Source organism: Nicotiana attenuata, unplaced genomic scaffold (genome assembly GCF_001879085.1).
Source record: "Nicotiana attenuata strain UT unplaced genomic scaffold, NIATTr2, whole genome shotgun sequence".
NCBI lineage: Eukaryota > Viridiplantae > Streptophyta > Magnoliopsida > Solanales > Solanaceae > Nicotiana > Nicotiana attenuata.
In genome coordinates this window covers 364,652-385,946 of record NW_017670736.1, presented here as the reverse complement: position 1 = coordinate 385,946, position 21,295 = coordinate 364,652, and the positions used below count along the sequence as shown (strand labels likewise).

At 37.0% G+C, this 21,295-nt stretch overlaps 2 protein-coding genes and 1 pseudogene across 3 annotated transcripts; 1 reads left to right on the top strand and 2 right to left on the bottom strand.

The window, feature by feature from the left end:
- Window positions 1-8,660: 8,660 nt before the first annotated feature.
- LOC109242806 (AT-hook motif nuclear-localized protein 9-like) lies at window positions 8,661-13,402 on the top strand. 2 transcript variants are annotated; one of them, XM_019409667.1, is made up of 6 exons: window positions 8,661-8,862; window positions 9,531-10,197; window positions 10,810-10,877; window positions 11,708-11,839; window positions 12,343-12,504; window positions 12,858-13,402. In XM_019409667.1, the coding sequence occupies exons 2-6, from the start codon at window positions 9,783-9,785 to the stop codon at window positions 13,086-13,088; spliced, it is 1,008 nt and encodes a 335-aa protein (XP_019265212.1). In that variant the 5' UTR covers window positions 8,661-8,862; window positions 9,531-9,782; the 3' UTR covers window positions 13,089-13,402. The 2 variants fall into 2 exon arrangements, with proteins under 2 accessions (XP_019265212.1, XP_019265213.1); XM_019409668.1 differs by lacking the exon at window positions 8,661-8,862 and adding an exon at window positions 8,873-9,172.
- Window positions 13,403-13,654: 252 nt separating this feature from the next.
- The window catches only part of LOC109242804, a 22,304-nt pseudogene continuing 14,663 nt past the window's right edge, over window positions 13,655-21,295 (bottom strand).
- On the bottom strand, window positions 14,870-18,243 carry LOC109242805. Its single transcript, XM_019409666.1, has 5 exons — window positions 17,646-18,243; window positions 16,389-17,204; window positions 15,961-16,230; window positions 15,758-15,868; window positions 14,870-15,638 (listed from the first exon to the last, which is right to left on the bottom strand). Exons 1-5 carry the CDS (start codon window positions 18,117-18,119, stop codon window positions 15,477-15,479), a joined length of 1,833 nt encoding a protein of 610 aa, XP_019265211.1. The 5' UTR covers window positions 18,120-18,243; the 3' UTR covers window positions 14,870-15,476.

Below are 21,295 nucleotides of genomic sequence, written 5' to 3'. Positions count from 1 at the left end.
ATATTATATATATATATATATATATATATATATATATATATATATATATATATATATATATAATTTTTTTTTAAGGCCTCTCCTTAAAATTTGCTTTAGACCCCAATAGTATCAGAGTCGCCCTGTCGATAATATATAGTTATTTGTATTGTCCGTGCACAAAAGTTTTCTTACTAATTGGTCCACCCATTTTAGTTTGAATTTGATTGGGTGTTGGGTATGAAAATGAAAACCTTTTGACAGATAAAATAATTAGTAGCTCTTGTTTGGCCATAAATAATAGTTGCAAATATTAAAATGGAGAAAAAAGAGAATATTGAAAAGAAGTACTTGTATCGTTGCACTAACTAATAAGTCGGTAGATTTTGGTCCCGCGTATTAACGTGCAATACGTGATGTTAAAGGAAAGCTTTAAAACCATGAGGCGCGCGCACGTGATATTTCTAAAAATTATTTAAGAGAAGGTAAATATATAGGTGCATGTAAACTGAGATTTTTAAAACAAAAAAATTAATTTTGCATCTAGTGTTCAGTACGTACTTGTTCTGAACCCGATTTAATTGAATTCGTGATAGGAAGCTCCACCTTGGCATTAAAACGCTTTCTACTAAAAATAATTTCATTTTTAGGACTCAAAACTGAAATATATGATTGAGAATGAAGATCACCCACAATCTTTGCTGGTGTTAACTACGCTTTCGCAGTTTATGTATTGGTCAGAATCTGACCACATGATCACATCGGCAATGATCCCGTCCCAGCCACCCTGCAGTAGTTATCAACGAACTTGACTTCATCTGATCACTGCTATTTACGACATAAGCGTTGAGGTCGAGGCCTCCCCATGAGGGGAGGTCACCTCCCCGACCCGGCCCAAATAAAGTATGATGAGCACGAGAAGTTCTGGGCTATAAATAGAGGGCAGAAGAACCTCTTAAGGGGGAGGGGGGCTCTCAATGATCCACGAGCGGTGGAAATAATGGGAGAACTCCACGAAAGAGAGACTGAGCCTATACACAGAGAGAGAGAGAGAGATTCCACCTTCAACCAGGGGGAAGAAATAATTTGATTATAATCTCCTGAACCTCTTCAAGGAGAGGCAGGCCAAATTTCTATAATCAATAAAACCTCCCAAGTGTCATTTCAATTGACTCTTCTATCTTTATGATTCTGTTCTTCGATCCAGTATTAATTATGGTTGACTATGATTTACCCCTTTATCTATATTGATTGATTTGCTTAAAAGGTGTTAAACAACTTTTGAGTCAAACAATTTATATATGTATTCTGATAATTAAGTCCCATGACATGCTGAGCTGCGAATAATAATTGCAATTTCCAAGAGCTACACATAAAAAGTTTCACCAGACTTGTAATATGGCAAGTATATATAAAAGAAGCTATACATTAAAGTTGATGGGAGCAAACCATATGATTTGTAAAAGAAAGAAAAGAGAGAAAACAAAACAAAAGAAAGAAAAGTCAAAGAAAGAAGACAAAAGAAGTATAAAATAAATAAAGAGAAAAACAATGTTTGTCTGTGGGAGAAAAAGTAATATGAAGCAGAAAGTTAGCTGGAAGAATTCATCTTTGAATTATTTTCTTATAAGTTATTACGTCGGCAGGGCATTCAAATGCCTATAAAAGGGGTCTGCATTTTTATTTACAGATCATCCCTCAACTTCTTCTTCCTCTTCAATTAAAAAGAGTTATACTTTGTGTGGTCGTGGAGTACGTAAAAATTGTCGAACCACGTAAATCTTGTCTTGTACAATTTATTACTTTTCTCTTTTAAATATTTTTCCCTTCTATTAGCCTGATACGCTTCCCGACAACTGGTATCAGAGCACAGACAGTATAATTTTGGTAGAAAAGTACGGTATTGGTGCAGGTACTATTCACAAGAATAGTGCGATACTATTGATCATCATTACTAACACTACTATTCACAACAGTGAAGTACTATTCATTAATAGTGATAGTACTGTTCGCCAATAGTGATTATTGTCTACCTTATATGGTTGGGATATTTTTCCTTACATGGAATAGTATTCGTCGTTACTATTTACAGGCACTATTCACATAATTTTTTTTTTTTGGTTGTGAAAAATGGCATCGAAAGAAGGGAAGGTTAAGATTGACAAGTTCAATGGCAAAGATTTTGGATTCAGAAAAATACAAATAGAGGATTATTCGTACCAGAAAAAATTACACTTACCTCTGACCTAGGTAAAACCAGAGAATATGGCCAAAGCGCATTGGGATCTATTGGATCGCCAAGCTCTTGGTGTGATTCGTTTGATGCTAACACGAAATGTGACGTTTAACATCATTAACGAGAAGACCACTGCATGTCAGATGAAGGCGCTATCAAATATGTACGAGAAGCCATCTACTTTAAATAAAGTCTATTTAATGCGTCAATTGTTCAACATAAAGATGACAGAAGGTGGATCTGTCACGGAACATATCAATAAGATTGATATAATATTAACTCAGTTTAGTTCTGTTAATATAACATTTGATGAAGAAGTCAGGGCATTGGTTCTACTATCATCTCTAATGGAGAGTTGGTCTGCAACGGTAACTGCAGTTAGCAGTTCATCGGGAAAGAGCAAACTCAAATTGAATGATATTAGTGACTTGGTTCTAAGCAAAGATAATCGTTGAAGAGAATCAAGTGATTCCCCAGGATCTACTTTTAATACCGGAAGCAGGGGGAGAAGCAACCAAAGAGGACAAAGTCATGGTCATGGCATATCAAAGTCAAGGAGAAGAGATCAATCCAAATATCGCAAGGACATTACTTGTTGGAATTGTGATAAAAAGGGTCACTACAGTAAATGTAGAGAACCACAGAAGAAGAAGGATGAAAATTCAGCAAATGTAATTGCTGAACAAGTCGGTGATGCACTAATTTGTTGTGCAGATAGTCCAGTCGAATCTTGGATTCTGGACTCAGGTGCATTCTTTTACTCTACCTCATGCAAAAAATTATTGCATAATTATATTGCTGGAAAATTCTGTAAGGTTTATCTAGCAGAAGGAGAACCTCTAGACATTGTCGGGAAGGTGAAGTTCATATAAAGACTTCACAAGGGACGCTATGGAAATTGCAAAATGTCCGACATATTCTTGGCCTCAAGAAAAATCTAATATCTATGGTCAGATTGATAGTGAAGGATACACATCAACATTCGACAACGGATCGTGGAAGATAACCAAAGAAAATTTGGTTGTGGCACAAGGCTTCAAGGAGGGAACACTGTATGCAACTGCAATACAGAGAGATACTATAGCAACAGGTGATCATGGGCATGATACAATATTATGGCACCGGAGGCCCGGGCATATGAGTGAGAAGGGAATGAAGTTGTTGGCATCCAAAGAAAAGTTGGCAAACCTAAAGCATGTTAAATTGGGTTTGGGCGAAGATTTCATTTACGGGAAACAAAAGAGAGTTAGTTTCTCAAAGACGGGAAGGACGCCAAAGAAAGAGAAGCTGGAACTAGTGCATATAGATGTGTAAGGACCAGCTCCTGTAACTTCTCTAGGAGGCTCACGCTATTATGTCACCTTCATTGATGATTCCACAAGAAAGGTATGGGTTTATTTTCTGAAAAATAAATTTGATGTGTTTGTTACCTTTAAAAGATGGAAAAGTGAAGTTGAAAATCAGACTAGTCTAAAGTTAAAATGTCTGAAGTCTAACAATGGAGGAGAGTATGATAGTCAAGAGTTCAAAGCATTCTGCTCTGAGAATGAGATCAAAATGATCAAGACAGTTCCTAAAACACCGGAACAAAATGGCGTTTCTAAGAAGATGAATAGAATCCTGAATGAACGAGCCACAAGTACCTCTGAATTTTGTTATCAATGTTAGGATGATTAGAATAGAAAGATCCTAAGACGCAGAAATGTCAAATTTAATGAAAATGTGATGTACAAGGACAAGCTTGAAGTAGAACCAACCAGCACCAGCAAACAGACTTCTGAAACAGTTAAGTTAGAAGAAATCTCATAAAATGAAGTGGCTAGATGGATTACAACTGATTCTGAAATTGAAGATGAAGAACTAGAAGCCGAATCTGGATCAGAACCGGAACCAAAGATAGAACCGAATGCAGAACTAAATCTGGAATCAGGACTTAAATCAAATTCGGGATCAGTTACTCTTTAACCTGCAGTAAGGAGATCTAAAAGAGTCACGAATGCTTCAAATAGGTTAATTCTCTCTCTCCACTATTTACTTCTGATTGATGCTGGAGAACCAGAGCATTTTGTTGAAGCAATGCAGGTGATAAACTCTGATAATGGAAGCTAGCCATGAAAGAAGAGATGAATTCTCTTTAAAAGAATAAAACATGGATACTTACAGAGTTACCAAAAGGAAAGAAGGCATTGCAGAACAAGTGGGTGTACAGAGTCAAGGAAGAACATGATGGTAAGAAGAGATACAACGTACGATTAGTAGTAACCGGTTTCTAGTAGAAGGAAGGAATTGACTACACCGAGGTCTTCTCTCCTGTAGTCAAATTAACTACTATCAGGGTGGCGCTAAGTATCGTAGGTGCAGAAAATTTGCATTGGAGCAGCTAGATGCTAAAACTATTTTCTTGCATGGTGATCTTGAAGAAGACATCTACAAGAAGTAATCCGAAGGTTTTCAAGTTTCTGGTTAAGAAAACCTTGTGTGTAAGTTGAAGAAGAGTTTGTATGGTTTGAAACAAGATCACCCACAAAAGTACAAGAAGTTTGATGGATTCATGCATAATAATGGTTTCGCACGATGTGAGATGGACCATTCCTTTTATATCAAAAATCTTGATGAATCCTATATCATTTTACTGTTGTACGTTGATGATATGCTAGTTGCAGGATCTAGCATAAATGAGATCAACGGGGTTTAGCAACAAATGGCGGAATAGTTTGAAATGAAAGACTTAGGACCATCCAAGCAAATGCTTGGGATGAAGATTAGTAGAGACATGTCTGAAGGAACCTTAAAATTGTCTCAAGAAAACTACATACAGAAGGTACTAAGTAGGTTCAGTTTTCGTGATGCAACGACCTGAAGCACTCCACTCGGAAGCCATCTTAATTTGTCAAAGGACCAATCACCTAAGACAGATAAAGAAAGGAAGTACATATCCAAAGTTCTATATGCTTCAGCGGTAAGAAGTTTGATGTATGCTATGGTTTGCACTAGACCTGACATAGTCCATGCAGTTGAAGTTGTCAGTAGATACATGTCAGATCCAGGAAAGGAGCATTGGGAAGGTGTCAAATGGATATTGCGATATGTCAAAGGTACCTCAGGTATGACACTTTATTTTAAAAGGAACAATATTATCTTACAAGGTTTTGCTGATGCAAATTTTGGCGGCAATTTGGATAGTCGAAAAAGTACCACAGGCTACGTGTTCACCTTGGGTGGTACTGTTGTTAGCTGGATGTCCAAACTTCAGAAAAGTGTTGCTCTATCTATCACTAAAGCAGAGTACATGGAAACCTCAGAAGCTGAAAAAGAGATGATTTGGCTCAAGAGCTTTCTTAAAGAGCTAGGTAAAGAGCAGGACAATTGTGAGCTTTTCAGTGATAGCCAGAGTGCAATTCATCTTGCCAAGAATCCAGTGTTTCATGCAAGATCGAAGCATATCTAGTTGAGGTATCATCATATCCGAGAGTTGATGAGTGAATAAGCTCTTTCCCTACAAAAGATACCAGGATCGAAGAACCCGTTGGACATGTTGGTCAAAGTTGTCAGTGTTGACAAACTGAAGCTCTACACTGCCTCAATTAGCCTTCTAGAATGATAATGTCAAGGCTCCACCAAAGAACAACAAATCTTTTTTAATTTCTTTCTTGATGTAATATAGGTTTGAGGTTGAGATTGATGGGAGCAAAGCATATTGTTTGTTAAAGAAAGAATAGAGAGAAGACAAAATAATAGAACATAAGTAAAAGAAAGAAGACAAAAGAAGTACAAAATAGACAAAGAGAAAAGCAATGTTTCTCTGCAGGAGAAAAAGTAATATGAAGCAGAAAGTTAGGCGGAAGAATTCATCTTTGAATTTCTTTTCTTTTGACGTAAGTTATTATGTCGACATGGCATTCAAATGCTAAGGGGTCTGCATTTTCATTTGCAGATTATTGATCACGCCCAACTATGCCTTATAAAAAGGACTCTGCGGACGTTGCAAATATAACCCGAGTATTACGCCCAGGGTCGAATCCACAGAGAGTTAACCTATCAACTGCTATCTTCAGACCCACTAAGTCTTCAGAACCAGCTTCCCAAATATTCGAATCTCAGTTGAGTGTTCTTTAATAACTAGCTTGCAAATAACTAAATGGCTGTAACTAAGTAAAAATTAAAGGTTGTAAACAATTATGAGAAAAAGCTAAGGCAATGATTTCCCCTATTAATGCAATCCCTTCTGTTTATGCTCATACAAATTTACCCACACATCTCTATCAATCATGAACGCTAATCTTACCGTAAATCTCTCCCGAGTAATCACAGTAATTTACTATTGCACTCTCCCGAGATACACTAGCTTACTTTATTTAGCACAATTCAATTTAGATTGCACTCAAGGCTTCGTTATTCCTAATCCCGCCTTTAAACCCGCAATTATAGATTCCTCTAATAATCTAGGAGTGGTGTTGTTCAACAATACCCTAAATATGCACTCTTTTCCAAGTTATGCACACTAAATAGGCACAGCTAATTGAGGATCCTGTCAATTAACTACAACGAACACGAAGTTGAACAAATAAAGATTAAACTAGCAATTTGTATTCACATAAACAAGAAGTTCATCACCCAATAGGTTCCATCAACGCCTTAGACAAGGAATTTAGCTACTCATGACTGTGGGAACATAAACTAAGCTTGAATTCATCATAAAATCAAAAGAAAAGAAGAAAGATGTTTAGAGTACTTTCTCACAATTGTTTTCCTTGCTAAGAAACCTAAAAAATCAATACATGCCTCTCTTGGGCGAAGTCTAATGTTTTAAATAGGGTTTAGGTCTAAAAATCCCGTAATTGATACTTTGGTCCCAGAAGTTTCTGCGCCTGCCGCGGTTCTGCCGCGGTCGCGGTAGAACCGCGGCCAAACACCCTCGCGGAATCTCTGAACTTCTGCAGCTGCTTCCCACCGCGGTTCTGCCGCGGTCGCGGTGGAACCGCGATGGATCCAGTTCTCTGAATCTTCGGCCTGTTTTTGCACGGGTCACTTAGGAAATTTCACAGTTGGCCTCTTTTTCATCATTTTTGACTCCAAAACTGCTCATTAGCCGTCTTTATACATATATCACCTACAAATCATGAAAAGCACTAATAAGAGCATTTTGTCATCACTTTTAGCATTAAAACTACACAAGAAGGTGATTATTTGAGGTGTGATTATAGTCAAATTCACCTATTATCATTGTTTTATACTCATAAGGTATGTGATAACTTTTGAGCAAACATCATCCTCGAACGTCAGCTCCATGTGATTTATTAATTAGTATCATTTGCTTTCTCGCCCATCCCAAACTTTTATTCTTTAGGTACTTCTTGGGTTTGTTCTTTAATTTTTTTTTTTTTTGGTTACATTTTGTGCCTTCTTTTATAGAAGGAAAAACATAGATATGAGTAATTGTTTACGTGCAATATGTATTTATAACGAAGGATAAGTTATTTGTCATTGTGGAGAGATAAGAAAACTTCTTTACCACTTTAAATTTTTAACTTATATTATGAATAAGCAAGAGATAAGCACATAGAATTTCATAACTCAAATACTTTAATCCCATGTTAGCGTAATCAATGTGTTATAATCCCAGATTTTCGTAACAGGATGCTCTAAAAGCAAGTAACCACTCAACACCTTAGGACTATATGAAATGGATGAAAAAAATCTATGAAGATATAAAATTTGGTATTGTCTTTAGAGGCGAAGCCAGGATTTAAAATTTATGGGTTCGAGGTTCTAATCGTTTTAATTTACTGGGTTTTAAATTAATAATTTATACATATTCAATAAATTTTTAATACAAAAACAAGGTTCGAATCAAAGCTACCGGGCTCGGGCGAGCCCGCTCCCGGCACTGTAGCTTCGCCCCTAATTGTCTTATCCGGTGTTTGATTAATATTTGAATCATGCATAGTTAATCTTGATATAACTTAATACACCAATTTGTGTATTATTTTGTACTTAATATAAACAAGAAATAACAATATATGGATAAATTAAACACCAAAAGACAAAATTGTCCATTATCTTTTTCTCATACTCAACATCAACACCTTTCAATTTTATTAAATTTAACAAAATAAATCATATATTAAATTTTACCGTACATTCTATTTTTAGACAATCAAATATCCAACAAAAAATAATTTGAAATTATAATTCATGTATTACTAATTCCTTCCATCACAATCTTTCATAACTTATTTGTCAACCAAAAAGCTCTTAAGTGGCAAACTGGCAATGTTCCCAAACTTCAGGGTCAAAAGTGAACATTATGACGACAGTTAAAAAGGTGCGCGTGCTAACGCGTCACACACTGCGCGTGGAAATGGACATGCAAATTGAAAAGTCGTTATTAAATTAATTTTTGGGCGCAATAAATATCGGCATTATCCACTCAGCGCCTTTTTTCAGGTTTGAGAGAGCGCATGTACTCTCTCTTCAATTCAATCTTCAGAAACTTTGCTCAAACAAATTGGCATCACTCAATTTCTCTCTCACATACCACACAATGACACAACACATATCTATACCTTCTGAAACCGAAACAGAAATAGCTCTCTCTACCCCACATTTGAATTTCCATTTTCATTTCAGATAAGGACTTGTCACAGGTTATACTAACTTCACCATTTCCCCCCTCGTTCTTTCTCTATGCTTTAAACCTTTTTTTTTTTCCAAAAGGTTCACCTACTTTTTGCATTTTAATCAATTTGGTGTCAGTTTCATTGGCAAGAATATCATAAAGTTGTGATCTTTATTCAATTTGCAATATCAAGAATGGATTTTTATTACTGGGGTTCTTGTTCCTGATGCAATGACATTGATTTCTTTGTTGGTTTTTGGTTTTTTCTGTTTAAATGGTTTGTGGGATTTTGGCCATGAAGCAGAACTTGGTGTTTAATTAAGGGTTGGTTTTGAATGGTAAGGTGAAAATGGACCAGACTAATATATTAGTTTAGCATCTGTTTATTTTTGCATTTGTCTTAAATGTGAAGCCCCTTTCCTTTTCTAATTGGTTTGGTAAGCTGCTAAAAGTTCTTGTATTCTTTTTCTTGTGTTCTTTCTTGTTTATCTTAGCCCTTTTGCTTTGAACTTGCATTTCTCTTCCCATGCACATGTCTCTTAGCCTCTTCTTTTGTTTATCTGTTGAATTTAGTAACTCAGGGCTCTTTCACTTTCATTCTCTTACTTTAGTGTGTTTCTACTTTTATCTATATGCCTAGTTTATGTTGCTATTTCTTAACTTCATGTCACTAACATAGTCTTAAAATCTTTTCAGATTTTGCACTAATTGGGAGGCTTTAAGGAAATCTTGAATGTGCATAGTAAAGTTCAGTTCAGTGTTTTAGGAAGTTCAGTCTTTTTATGCCATTTATCCAAGGCTGCAACTTTTACTGGTTTTCATGTTGTGAAGACCACCTTTAATGTTTAGCACAAAGAGCTGTGACTTTGATCCCCTTTCCTTTGAGATTTAAATAACTGTTTAAAGGGGATTTATTGTTTTTGGAGTTCTGAAAAAAGAAATAAATGTATGGATCGAAGGGAAGGTATGATGTTACCTGGTTCCGCTCCTTACTATATGCAAAGAGGGATGAGTGGGAATGCCCCTGGTTTACAGGGATCACCAAGCATTAATCCTTCATTACCTACTGCCAATATTCCCTTTCAATCTAGTAGTAGTGGCTCTTCGATTCCACAAACACTAGTAGTGGATCCTTCTTCGACGATATCCCCTAGAGGTAGTATTGGTGCATCATCAGCATTGCCACAAGGTGAGCCTGTGCGCAGAAAGAGGGGTAGGCCTCGGAAGTATGGAGCTCAAGGGGCGACGTCATTGGGATTGACTCCACCTCCGTCTACTCAGGCGATGACATTAATTCCAACTCAGAAGAGGGGTAGAGGAAGGCCACCAGGGACTGGACGAAAGCAGCAACTTGCGTCTTTTGGTAATTTCTCCCTTTAGTTTGCATTTCCATGGATCCTGGCAATTTGAGTAGTTAAATGGTAGTCACCTGATATATTTGTTTAGTACTCTTAGGAGTTTTTTGTTAAGTTCTTTGTTTAATCTAGAACTATCTGATCGAGGAAGCTCTACCAGCTTGCTTCTTTGCAGTCCTCTTAGGCCACAAAATATTCCTTTTTGCAGTTGGCTATCTGCATCATTATGATTTTGCTCATCATTGTGTCTTCCTGAATAGTGGATGGATTTTTCTTGCAATAAAGCTACCTCATATAAGATAGATAGATATGTAAAAGGATGATAAAGCATATTGATCTGATAAGTACACAGAAGCATTTTATAGTCACATGAGGCTTCAGAGTGGAAAATCTGAACCACCAAATTCAATAATTGTCCTAAAGAAAGTAAAATGTACTTTCTACACAAGGTTGAAATTTCATAAAATTCTTTTCTTCCTTTGTTAAGTATCAGTGTTATTCATCAATGTGAGTATTGTTTTCTATCCATTGAGAATTTTCCGAAATTCCTGCAGCTGTTATGTTTCTTTGGTTGCCAACTTGCCGTTTGATTGTCTTATAATGGTTGATTCTTTTGCTAGGTGGATGGTTGTCCAATACAGCTGGAATTGGTTTTACCCCGCATGTCATCATGATTGCCGTAGGCGAAGTATGTGATTCACATGTTTTAGAGTGTGTAAATAAGCATATCACATTGATAGCATGACTGAAACTACTGTTTAAATTTTTTTCTCGCTTCACCATGCTGGGACATTACAGCTTTTTACATGGAAATTGTAAGAGCATGGGAATGAACTTTTCCACGCCCTGTTTATTTTCCAAAGTTAGGCTTTCTATGAACTTGAGAAAGAAGTAATATAATGAACTCAATAGCAAAGAAAGAAAAAGAATTAGTATCATTTAATTTTGGTCTAGATATCTTCAGGGACCTAGATTGATCAGTACATGAGCATATGCAATGAAAGGGATTATTTGGTTGCTATATGCTTCTCTCCATCGGATTGGGGTGCGTTTGCTTGTGGAAGGGGGAGAGTGGAAAGCAAAGTGTTTACACGTCTTTTGTGCTTAACTATTGCATTGGAACTTACTTGTCATTGAGTAGAAACAACTAAAGATTTTTCTTTACAGGTTTGCAATCTCAATATATTGATAAGCATCTCTGAAAGTCTCTCATACTACCATTCTGCTGTTTATGGGTGCCTTTTTAGCTGTAGTTGGCTTAATAAATTGAGTATGTAAGGAGAATCTGGAATCAGGTATCTTAGGAGGTTTCTTTTAATAGTTGACACTTGAAAGTGAAAAGTCAAATTATGTTTGAATTAACAAATACAGTACAATATTGTTATAACTTCAATTGGAAAAACTGCTTGTGGCTTACCATAATTAGTGCTCTTTCAGCCATTCAGTTACTTTTCTATTTTGATTTTAATTCTGGCACTAACGATATTAATGAGTGGTTCATTTGCGGCTTTCCTGCAGGACATCACAACAAAAATAATGTCATTTTCGCAACAAGGGCCTAGATCAATATGTATTTTATCAGCAAATGGTGTCATCTCCACTGTAACTCTTCGTCAGCCATCAACTTCTGGTGGCACTGTTACATATGAGGTCTGAAGACTAACATTAGATTCCAAAAATATAATTTTTCAAGCTGATAACAGTAAGTTGATATCTTTTTGCGTGGAGAGCATAAATGTCTATAGTTCAGACTGATCTGCAGGAAGTTTTTATCTTTGCTTGAGATGCAACGGTGAAATTGAGTTCTTTGCTAATGGATAGGAAATAAAACTGTTAATGTTACTTGGATATTTTATTAACCCTGAAATGATTTTGAGAGCTAATTGCCTATGTCCTTAATATCCAATTGGAGAATTTTTAACTCATAAATTAAGAAATTTTATGGCGTAGAATTCATGGTTGTTTGCTTAACTCTTATGTATAAATGTTTTAATTCACTAGCCACTTTTTCTTGGTTTGACATTTAAATTGCACTAATGAGGAAACTGATCGTACTTATCCCTAGCTATTGATTGCAGATGCCAGAACTTTTGTACTGATTATAATTGTGTTAAGTACTGAATTAAGTATAATTGTGTTCTTATCCCATACAGGGACGGTTTGAGATATTATGTCTATCGGGCTCTTTCTTGGTCAGCGATAATAGTGGATCTCGGGGTAGGAATGGTAGCCTTAGTGTTACTCTTGCTAATCCAGATGGTCGCGTGATAGGTGGTGGAGTTGGAGGTCTTCTAATTGCAGCAAGTCCGATTCAGGTATTATTTTCAATGCCTTTCATCTTATCGAGATCTCCATTTCATGTCTTTGAACAGAAATCATTAGGTATTTGGCCATCTTCGCGATACTATGATGAAGTCATCTAGGAATTAGTAAGAAACTAAATAAGGTTGCTTCCATTCTAACCCACATGCACCTTTGAATCTCAAAAGGGTTTGACTTGTTTTAGATATTGTATATAATTGTGTTATCATCTCTAGATCATGACGAAATTGGTTTTCCTATTAAACTGCTTGCTCGCTTGATGATATGGAGGCTAAGCTTTCTTATCTTGTCCCTTGGCTTATCACTTACCTGTTCAAATCCTGAAATTGAAAGTGAATGACTTCAGGTAATAGTGGGAAGCTTTTTATGCTCAAGTTCGAAGGCAAAGAAAAGAGCTGCAGAAAGTGTACAAAGCGCAGGAACTTCAGATCTTCAAACCACTGGCAATTCTGTAAATCCAGCTGATGCTCTATCGAACCAGAATCTTACACCATCCTCTTCAATGGGAGTATGGCCTAGTTCAAGGCAGATGGATCTACAAACAGGCCATATTGACATTGATTTGATGCGAGGATGACTACTTCATATGTAGGTAGACGAGTGAGCACTGTATATATTATGTTCTGATTTCTCCAGTCCTACCATCTTGACATGAGACATGTTATTATAACCATCAGCAGCACCTTAGATTGTAGTGATATAGGAGTTTTTTTTGCAGTTAACTTGAATCTGCCTTTCTACTTTAGTAGTAGTTCAATTCATGCTGGAGGCTTCAGCCAGCGCGTGTAACATATTGTGGTTTGTCTTCTAGAAACAGACTGTTCCATGAAATTGGCGAATTTTTTCTTGATCTTGTGGTGGAAGACATACTTCTATTATTTCTTGTTTTCATTGGACTGATATGTCTGCCTGAGTTTGAAATCTGTTCCTCAGTAATTATTCAATGCTTTGAGAGCCTTGGATGTGTCTTTTATGTCTCTAACCATTCAATGGAGAAACAATATAACATACAAATAGATACAAGTTTGCTATCTCACGTCGCAAGAAAGTACAGCACTTCAATAGATTTAAATGTACATATTAGAGATAATTCAGATATTCACATTATCATACATGTAGTACTGTTCTGCTAGTAATTACGCACTAAGCATCAGACCATGTAATGTCATACTCGCCCCAATCACCTTCAGGTATACCCAAGGCTTCCCACACTGCTTTAGAGGCATCAACAATGTTATTCGGGCACGGAGGCTGATAATCATGTTCGTCATCACATCCCATGGTAGAGTCACACTCATCTACCACTTTAGCCTTCACACTTTTGCCATTAGCACTTACGGTGATATAGTTAAGGCACCTATCTCCTCCACTGTACCATCCGGTTGAAAGGGCAACAACTGGAGTATCATCAGAATGGTATTGGTTATCACATTCCGATGGTCCACCCCCATCTCCGCCCTTTTGGAAGCTATTTAAGGTTAAAACAGCCTTGGTGTTGCCAGTCACAGAAGGCGAACATTTGTAAGTGGTGTACATCTTGCCTTGTTTGCAACAATCTGAGTCATTTTCCGGGTTGCATTGTCCTGGAGGTGGCTTTATGCCCCTGATTTTTCCACTCGGCTGACATGCCTGTAATCTTGCATCCGAGCAGTAAGTAAGAGTGGCAAAAACCAGTAACAAGAGAAGTGATGTTCCCATGCTAGAGTTCTTCATGGTTTTTGTTCCTCTTCTCTTTTCTGGTTTTGTTGTTAAGTGTTGGTTGTGTGGAGACTGGGATGATCTAACTGGTTTATATAGTGCTCTGGTCAGACAAAACGCCAATATTCTGCTCAAGGCATGAAAATTTGTTATAATTAAGTAGTATATAGCTGAGTAGTTTAGCAGTCAGACGATCTAGTTGAGTACTGTTCTCATAGTTCCTTCATTATTTGTCGTAAATGAATCGAACATATTTTACTTATAAGTTCTTTACTTTCCTTGACCATCACGGCTCTTTTTTCTATAAATGGTATCTAAATTAGAGTCTCTCTTCAACCTTAACCCCACGGCCTAAACCTAATTAATCTTGACAAGGACTTGATGGGTTATTTTATTGTCTTGGACCCTTTAGTCGCTGAAAACAATTTTATATTTCTCTGTATAGTAAGTAATACAACAACAAATTGTTTCATCTGGTCAATAAACAAATTAACTTGTATTCTAGCATCTGCATATCTTGTATGCACAATCTAATAGATAATAACAACTAGAGTCTTGATTTTGTTGCAATATCCTTTTAAAGTGATATCAATTATACCGCTACTGAAGTTAATGTTTCTCCATGAGTACTCCTTAATTTGACTGTTGGAAAAGAAAATATAGTGCAGTAGAATAGAATATAAGCCTTCAATTCATGGAATTTTGGTACTTCTTACACTGCTTTAGTTAGGAATCTATTTTGCCAGTACGAATAATTGTAGGTCTTTCCACCTTAATACTTAAGGTATGAATATCTTATGATTACATAGAACTAAGCCAATAAAATTTACATATAAACACAGCATAAATGCTTTCGTGGTCGAAATGTACGGGACTACAAAAGCACAAAAGCAAACTCTTGACCAATCAGCTTGCCTCATTCAATTGCAGAAACTCCTAAGACTTTCCAGACACAGCTTTTGAGCAGCAACCATATTATTTGGACATGAAGACCAATCGACAACCAGGGTCTGCATTACACCCCATGGTGTCACTCTCATTGACTGCACGTCTATCGTACCATCCAGTAGAAATAGTCACCACTGGTGCGGATTAAATAGGCAAGACCTTCTTATTGATTTGAAAAATCCTAACTTGTTTATGCCAGTTCCAAATTGGACAAGGATTCAAACAGTACAGCTGCTTGCACTAGGCTGCTCTATCTTTCTTGTCCCCCGTGACGGATTCTGCAATCTCAACAACCTGCTTATTACATTAAGTCAAATCATCATCCATCCATGGCCTCAACATTGCCTTCCTCAGTATTCTCCTTGTCACCGATGGAGTCCTTACCATGATCTGGGCCGTCACTACCATGGTCATCATTAGCGTTAAAACCGCCGGAATCACCATCACCATGTCTGTCATGGTGGCCATCTCTTCCATCAATCTGTCAAAAAATGAAAAGAAAAAAAGAACAGCATAAACTACAATAATATGCTGAAAATGGCACAGAATATTAGTGCACTCCAGTAAAAACAAAAAAGGGATCAATTCTATGTGCAATACTTCTGAATCATCCTTTTCTGGTTGTTTCTTTGACAAAGACTCAATTGCTTTAAAGACATCTGCAAATGACGCCATCATTTGTTCCTTAAGAGACTCGGTTGCTTTAAGGACCTAAGAAAACAAAACAAAAACAAAATGAAACAGCCGTTTGTGTGTATATAAACTTAAATGTTAAACTAAAACATAGACAGAATTGACCATACCTTTTGAATATCACTCTTCAACTCCGACTGCCCATCCGACAGCCGTTGGATCTCATCACTCATCTCCAAATTGTTCACTGGGGGATCCGATTTAGTCTTCGGCCGATTTTTGCTTCTTTTAGGAGGCGGAGTGCTAAAGTCATCATCACTAGGATGAAATTCAGGAAGCTCAGACGAATCCACCTCCTTATCATTTGGAATTCCAGATGATTCAGGCAAATCCAAGTGAATTTGCTCAAACTCTGTAGGAGAAACATTCTTCAACTTCAACTACATAAAGAAAAGAATTTGAATGAGTAGATGAAAATAGATGAAAAACAGCCCACGGAATATTTAGGATTTGTACCATATACATTTATTTCACATGCTGTATACACTGCATATACATTTACTATACTGCGTATTACAGATTATGCATATTGACTTACCTTGTGCCCACTCATCTTGAAGATCCCACTAGACAACTCGTTCAAGGTCGGTTGCCTCCGAATTTTCCAATTAAGAATACGGGGCACTTTGTTTTCAATCCGGTGAGCCCACTTGCCATCAACATAGGTGCAGCACTCATAGAACCAGCACTGAATAGCCAAAGGTAAACCCCCAAGCCTATACATCTTTAGACCGGTCCACAACCTATTGTTCATGGTCTCCACCATGGCTCTAAATACAAGTATACCCCAAGGGAATGTCTCATACTCCCCGCTCTCAACAATATCAAAATCAGCCTTCGTGATGAATGCCCTAGACCCAGTTGAGAACAAGAATGTGTGTATGAAATACAACACAGCAATCTTGACCGCATCCTCGTCCGACCTCCATCTCTTTTCAAGGAAGCAGTCAATCAATGATTGCTTGGGTACTTTTTCAAGTCCAGAAAAGTACATATCCATCAACCTATTATTAGTACTACTAGATTCATAGCCCTTATCAGCATCACCACAACATTTCAAACCAGTAATAATCCCTAGTTCTGCCAGTCCAAAACGCAACTTGGTCCCGTTCACTTTAAACCACAGTTCGTCCTCTTTTTTTGGGACCACCTGCCTGAGCAATAGGGAATGTACAAGCTGGTTCTGTACAACTACAGTAGGCAAATCAAGAAAATACCCGAACGCAGTCCCCCTGAAGATCTGGAGCTGTCTATCATCCAATTTGCTCTTCAACAATTTAACGACTTCACAATTTGTGTGTGAACTTATACGCGTGTGAAAATGTTTGTTTGGTGGAATGTAGAAATCCCAAGTCTGCATTCCAAAAAAGTTCAATTGATGTTAGTGAACAATTAAAAAAATTCATGAAGTAGCACCTGTATTCTTAATATTGTTGACTATACACAAAGTATACACACTGTAATAGTTGTGTATGCACCTAAAAAGTCTATACATAACATATACAATTAATATTGCTGCAGACAGTAATATATACATTATGCATACACATCATATACTATTAATATACATTCAGCATATTAGAATTACATAGACAATATACACATACAAATACAACAACAACCACCTAGTAAAATCCCACAAAGTAGGGTCTGGGGAGGGTAGTGTGTACGCAGACCTTACTCCTACCCTGATGGGGCAGAGATGTTGTTTCCGATAGACCGTCGGCTCAGGAAGACCACATACAAATACATTAAACACAAATAAACCAGTGAAAAGGGTTGAGAAATAACATACCTTCAAATTGGAGGAGGAGCTAGGAGCTTGTCCCTCCAACTTTCTCTTTTTTGATCCAATAACTTCACGGATCTGTACAGATTTACTCTTATTTTTGGCAGCAGCATTAACAAGCTTCCTCCTTTTAACATGTTTTCCAACTAATTTACCTCTTACAGCTCTAGGGTAATTTAGTGATTTCTTCACAGTAGGCTCAGCTGCTCCATTATGAGGCGTCTGAGAGCGGGTTATTCTTCTTGTAGTGGAAATTTGCCCAACAGATTTATTAGGGATTGCATTATCTGGAGATTCAGTAGCATTGTGTGGTTTTTTTTTTCTGTCAATGGAAGATTCCGCACCACAATCAGGACTAATTTCTACTACTCTTCTCTCTGATGACAGATTTAGTAAAGCATCATCGGTAAAATCATAAACAGACAAAGGGTCCAAGATTACCCCGTTGCTGCTTTCTACAATTTCCGGCTTTTCCGTCATTCTCAAACAAACATACCCTAAAATCCAAACAAGAGGAATTGAAGCAGATTTAAGAGAGAGGGAAGGGTTTGTGAAGTGTGTGGGTAGGTTTATGGTAGAAGACAGAGGGAAAAAAAAAAGATTTGTTTAGTTATCATATAATACAATAAATATACATAAAATAGGAATAAAAATTAATATTAATGTGAGTTACCGAATATAGTTCCTACTTTGAAGGGATAACTAGGAGTAGTTTTTAGTTGGTTGACTTTTTAATGTAAATAACTTTTCTTTTTCTGGGTGTGTAAATAACTTTGGCACTGTGGCAAAGTAAAAATTTCATGTGTTTTAATTTGATTTTGGTCAGACTGTAGTAGGTTTAGATTGAGAGAGGATTAGTCTTGTTTTCCAGATTTCACTAATTATGTCTCTTTCATAGGCATGGATTTTCATATTGCAATGATTTAGAAAGTTTATACGAACATAATCTCATATGTCTTTGCAAAATATTATACATAATCTGCGTATGCACACAATCATCATATTTGAATAATAAGGTAAATACTATAATGATGCACTAAGCATTAGACCAAGTAATGTCATAATCGCCCCCATCACCTTCAGGTATACCCAAGGCTTCCCATACTGCTTTAGAGACATTTGTAGACATCAAAATTTTATCGAATACAATCCATACGAAATTTGGGTTTTGATCCTAAATTTATGATACTACAAATAGAGTCCATAGAGGTTTGTTGGAGACTACTCTATCTGAAACCCTAACTTGGAGGCTACTCTACCTGAATCCCTAGCTTGAAGGGTACTATACCCAAATCCCTAGCTACACCTATAAAAGGGGGCCACATATTCCCTTGAAAGCATCTCGAAATTCCATAAAATTTCATGGAATATTCATAAAGAGATTAAAGACATCAAATATTGTCTTTCTCAAAGCCAGCGAAGTGATCAACGTATGTTCTTCCTTTTCATGGAGATCAAATATATCCTAAGGAAGTTTGCATCATCCTACGTCCGAGAAATACGCTGGTTAAGCCCTCGAATCACGGAGAAAGATCTAGAGAGAAGAATCAAGGGAACAAACAGAATTGTACCCGCATCATTTTATCAATAAAATTATGTTTTTTCATATTTATATTGTGGTTGCAATTTATTTTTGTATCACAAATAAATTTGTTGCAAACAACATCAACAATGTTATTCGGGCATGGAGGCTGATAATCATGTCCGTCATCACATCCCATGGTAGAGCTGTGGCAAAAATGTCTTAGCCTTCTAGAAAACTATGCCAAGTGGCAAACTTGATTAGCCACTTTCTTGCCATGCACTACAAATTTACATGCAATTTCAAGTATAAATAGCCATCATTTGGTTGCTCAATAATCATCCCATCAGAAGTGCTTTTTTACTTAGCCTTCTTCTCTTCCTCTCTTAGCTTCTCTTATTTCCAATTTTTCTTATAAATTTTCTTTGTCCTATTCTCTTTTTCAATCTTGTTGGATTATTGTAATATAAATACTTTGCTGATTCCTGTATCCTCTATATAAAATAGAGGTAAGCTTGTTTAATCCTGGAGAAATATTTCACACTGCTGAAATAGTTTCTTAGGACAGTGCCCAGCACGACTCAAGCTAATTCGTGTATATGCTTACTGATCACGCCCAACTATGCCTTATAAAAAGGACTCTGCGGACGTTGCAAATATAACCCGAGTATTACGCCCAGGGTCAAATCCACAGAGAGTTAACCTATCAACAACTATCTTCAGACCCACTAATTCTTCAGAACCAGCTTCCCAAATATTCAAATCTCAGTTGAATGTTCTTTAACAACTACGCTTGCAAGTAACTAAATAGCTGTAAACTAAACTAATAAGGTTGTAAACAATTATGATAAAAAGCTAAGGCAATGATTTCCCCTATTGATGGAATCCCTTCTGTTTATGCTCATACAAATTTACCAACACATCTCTATCAATCATGAACGCTAATCTTACCGTAAATCTCTCCCGAGTAATCACAGTAATTTACTATTGCACTCTCCCGAGATACACTAGCTTACTTTATTTAGCACGATTCACTTTAAATTACACCCAGGGCTTCGTTATCCCTAATCCCGCCTTTAAACCCGCAATTATAGATTCCTCTAATGATCTAGGAGTGGTGTTGTTCAACAATACCCTAAATATGCACTCTTTTCCAAGTTATGCACACTAAATAGGCACAGCTAATTGAGGATCTTGTCAATTAACTACAACAAATACGAAGTTGAACAAATAGAGATTAAATGAGCAATTTGTATTCACATAAACAAGAAGTTCATCACCCAATAGGTTCCATCAAAACCTTAGACAAGGAATTTAGCTACTCATGGCTATGGGAAAATAAACTAAGATAGAATTCATCATAAAAATCAAAAGTAAAGAAGAAAGATGTTTGGAGTATTCTCTCACAATGGTTTTCCTTGCTAAGAAACCCTAAAAATCAATACATGCCTCTATTGGGCGAAGTCTAATGTTTTAAATAGGGTTTAGGTCTAAAAATCCCGTATTTGACACTTTAACCCCTGAACTTTTCTGCGCCTGCCGCGGTTCTGCCGCGGTCGCGGTAGAACCGCGGCCAATCACCCTCTCTGAATCTCTAAAGTTCTGAAGCTGCCTTCCACCGCGGTTCTGCCGCGGTCGCGGTAGAACCGCGGCCAAACCATTTTTCTGAATCCTAAGGGCTGGCAGGGCGTAGCTTCATTGGGAATTTACACATTTGGCCTCTTTTCTCCAATTTTGATTTCAAAACTGCTCCTTAGCCTTCCTTATACATATATCACCTGCAAATCATGAAAAGCACTAATAAGAGCATTTTGTTATCACTTTTAGCATTAAAACTACACAAGAAGGTGATTATTTAAGGTGTGATTATAGTCAAATTCACCTATTATCAACACCCCACACTTAAACCTTTGCTCGTCCTCGAGCAAACTAAACCACACTTCTAGGCCTAACTGTTCAATGCATTGCCCCAATTTATGTCACACCTGCTATTATCAATGATCGACCTAAGCAGTGCACAATCATATCTCAAATGCAGACTCTCATGCCAAGACACACTTGTGCTCACTCTAATTACTCTAACAGAAGTGAAGACTCACTTTTTCTTCCTGAGTCACATGCCCTCACATAAACA

Coding starts and splice junctions, on each gene's coding strand:
- LOC109242806 (XM_019409667.1), top strand. CDS start 9,783: ATGGATCGAAGGGAAGGTATGATGTTACCTGGTTCCGCTCCTTACTAT. Junction 10,198..10,809: donor GCAGCAACTTGCGTCTTTTG/GTAATTTCTCCC, acceptor TTCTTTTGCTAG/GTGGATGGTTGTCCAATACA. Junction 10,878..11,707: donor TCATGATTGCCGTAGGCGAA/GTATGTGATTCA, acceptor GCTTTCCTGCAG/GACATCACAACAAAAATAAT.
- LOC109242805 (XM_019409666.1), bottom strand. CDS start 18,119: ATGACGGAAAAGCCGGAAATTGTAGAAAGCAGCAACGGGGTAATCTTG. Junction 16,231..16,388: donor TCAAGATGAGTGGGCACAAG/GTAAGTCAATAT, acceptor TTCTTTATGTAG/TTGAAGTTGAAGAATGTTTC. Junction 15,639..15,757: donor CAGAAAAGGATGATTCAGAA/GTATTGCACATA, acceptor ATTTTTTGACAG/ATTGATGGAAGAGATGGCCA.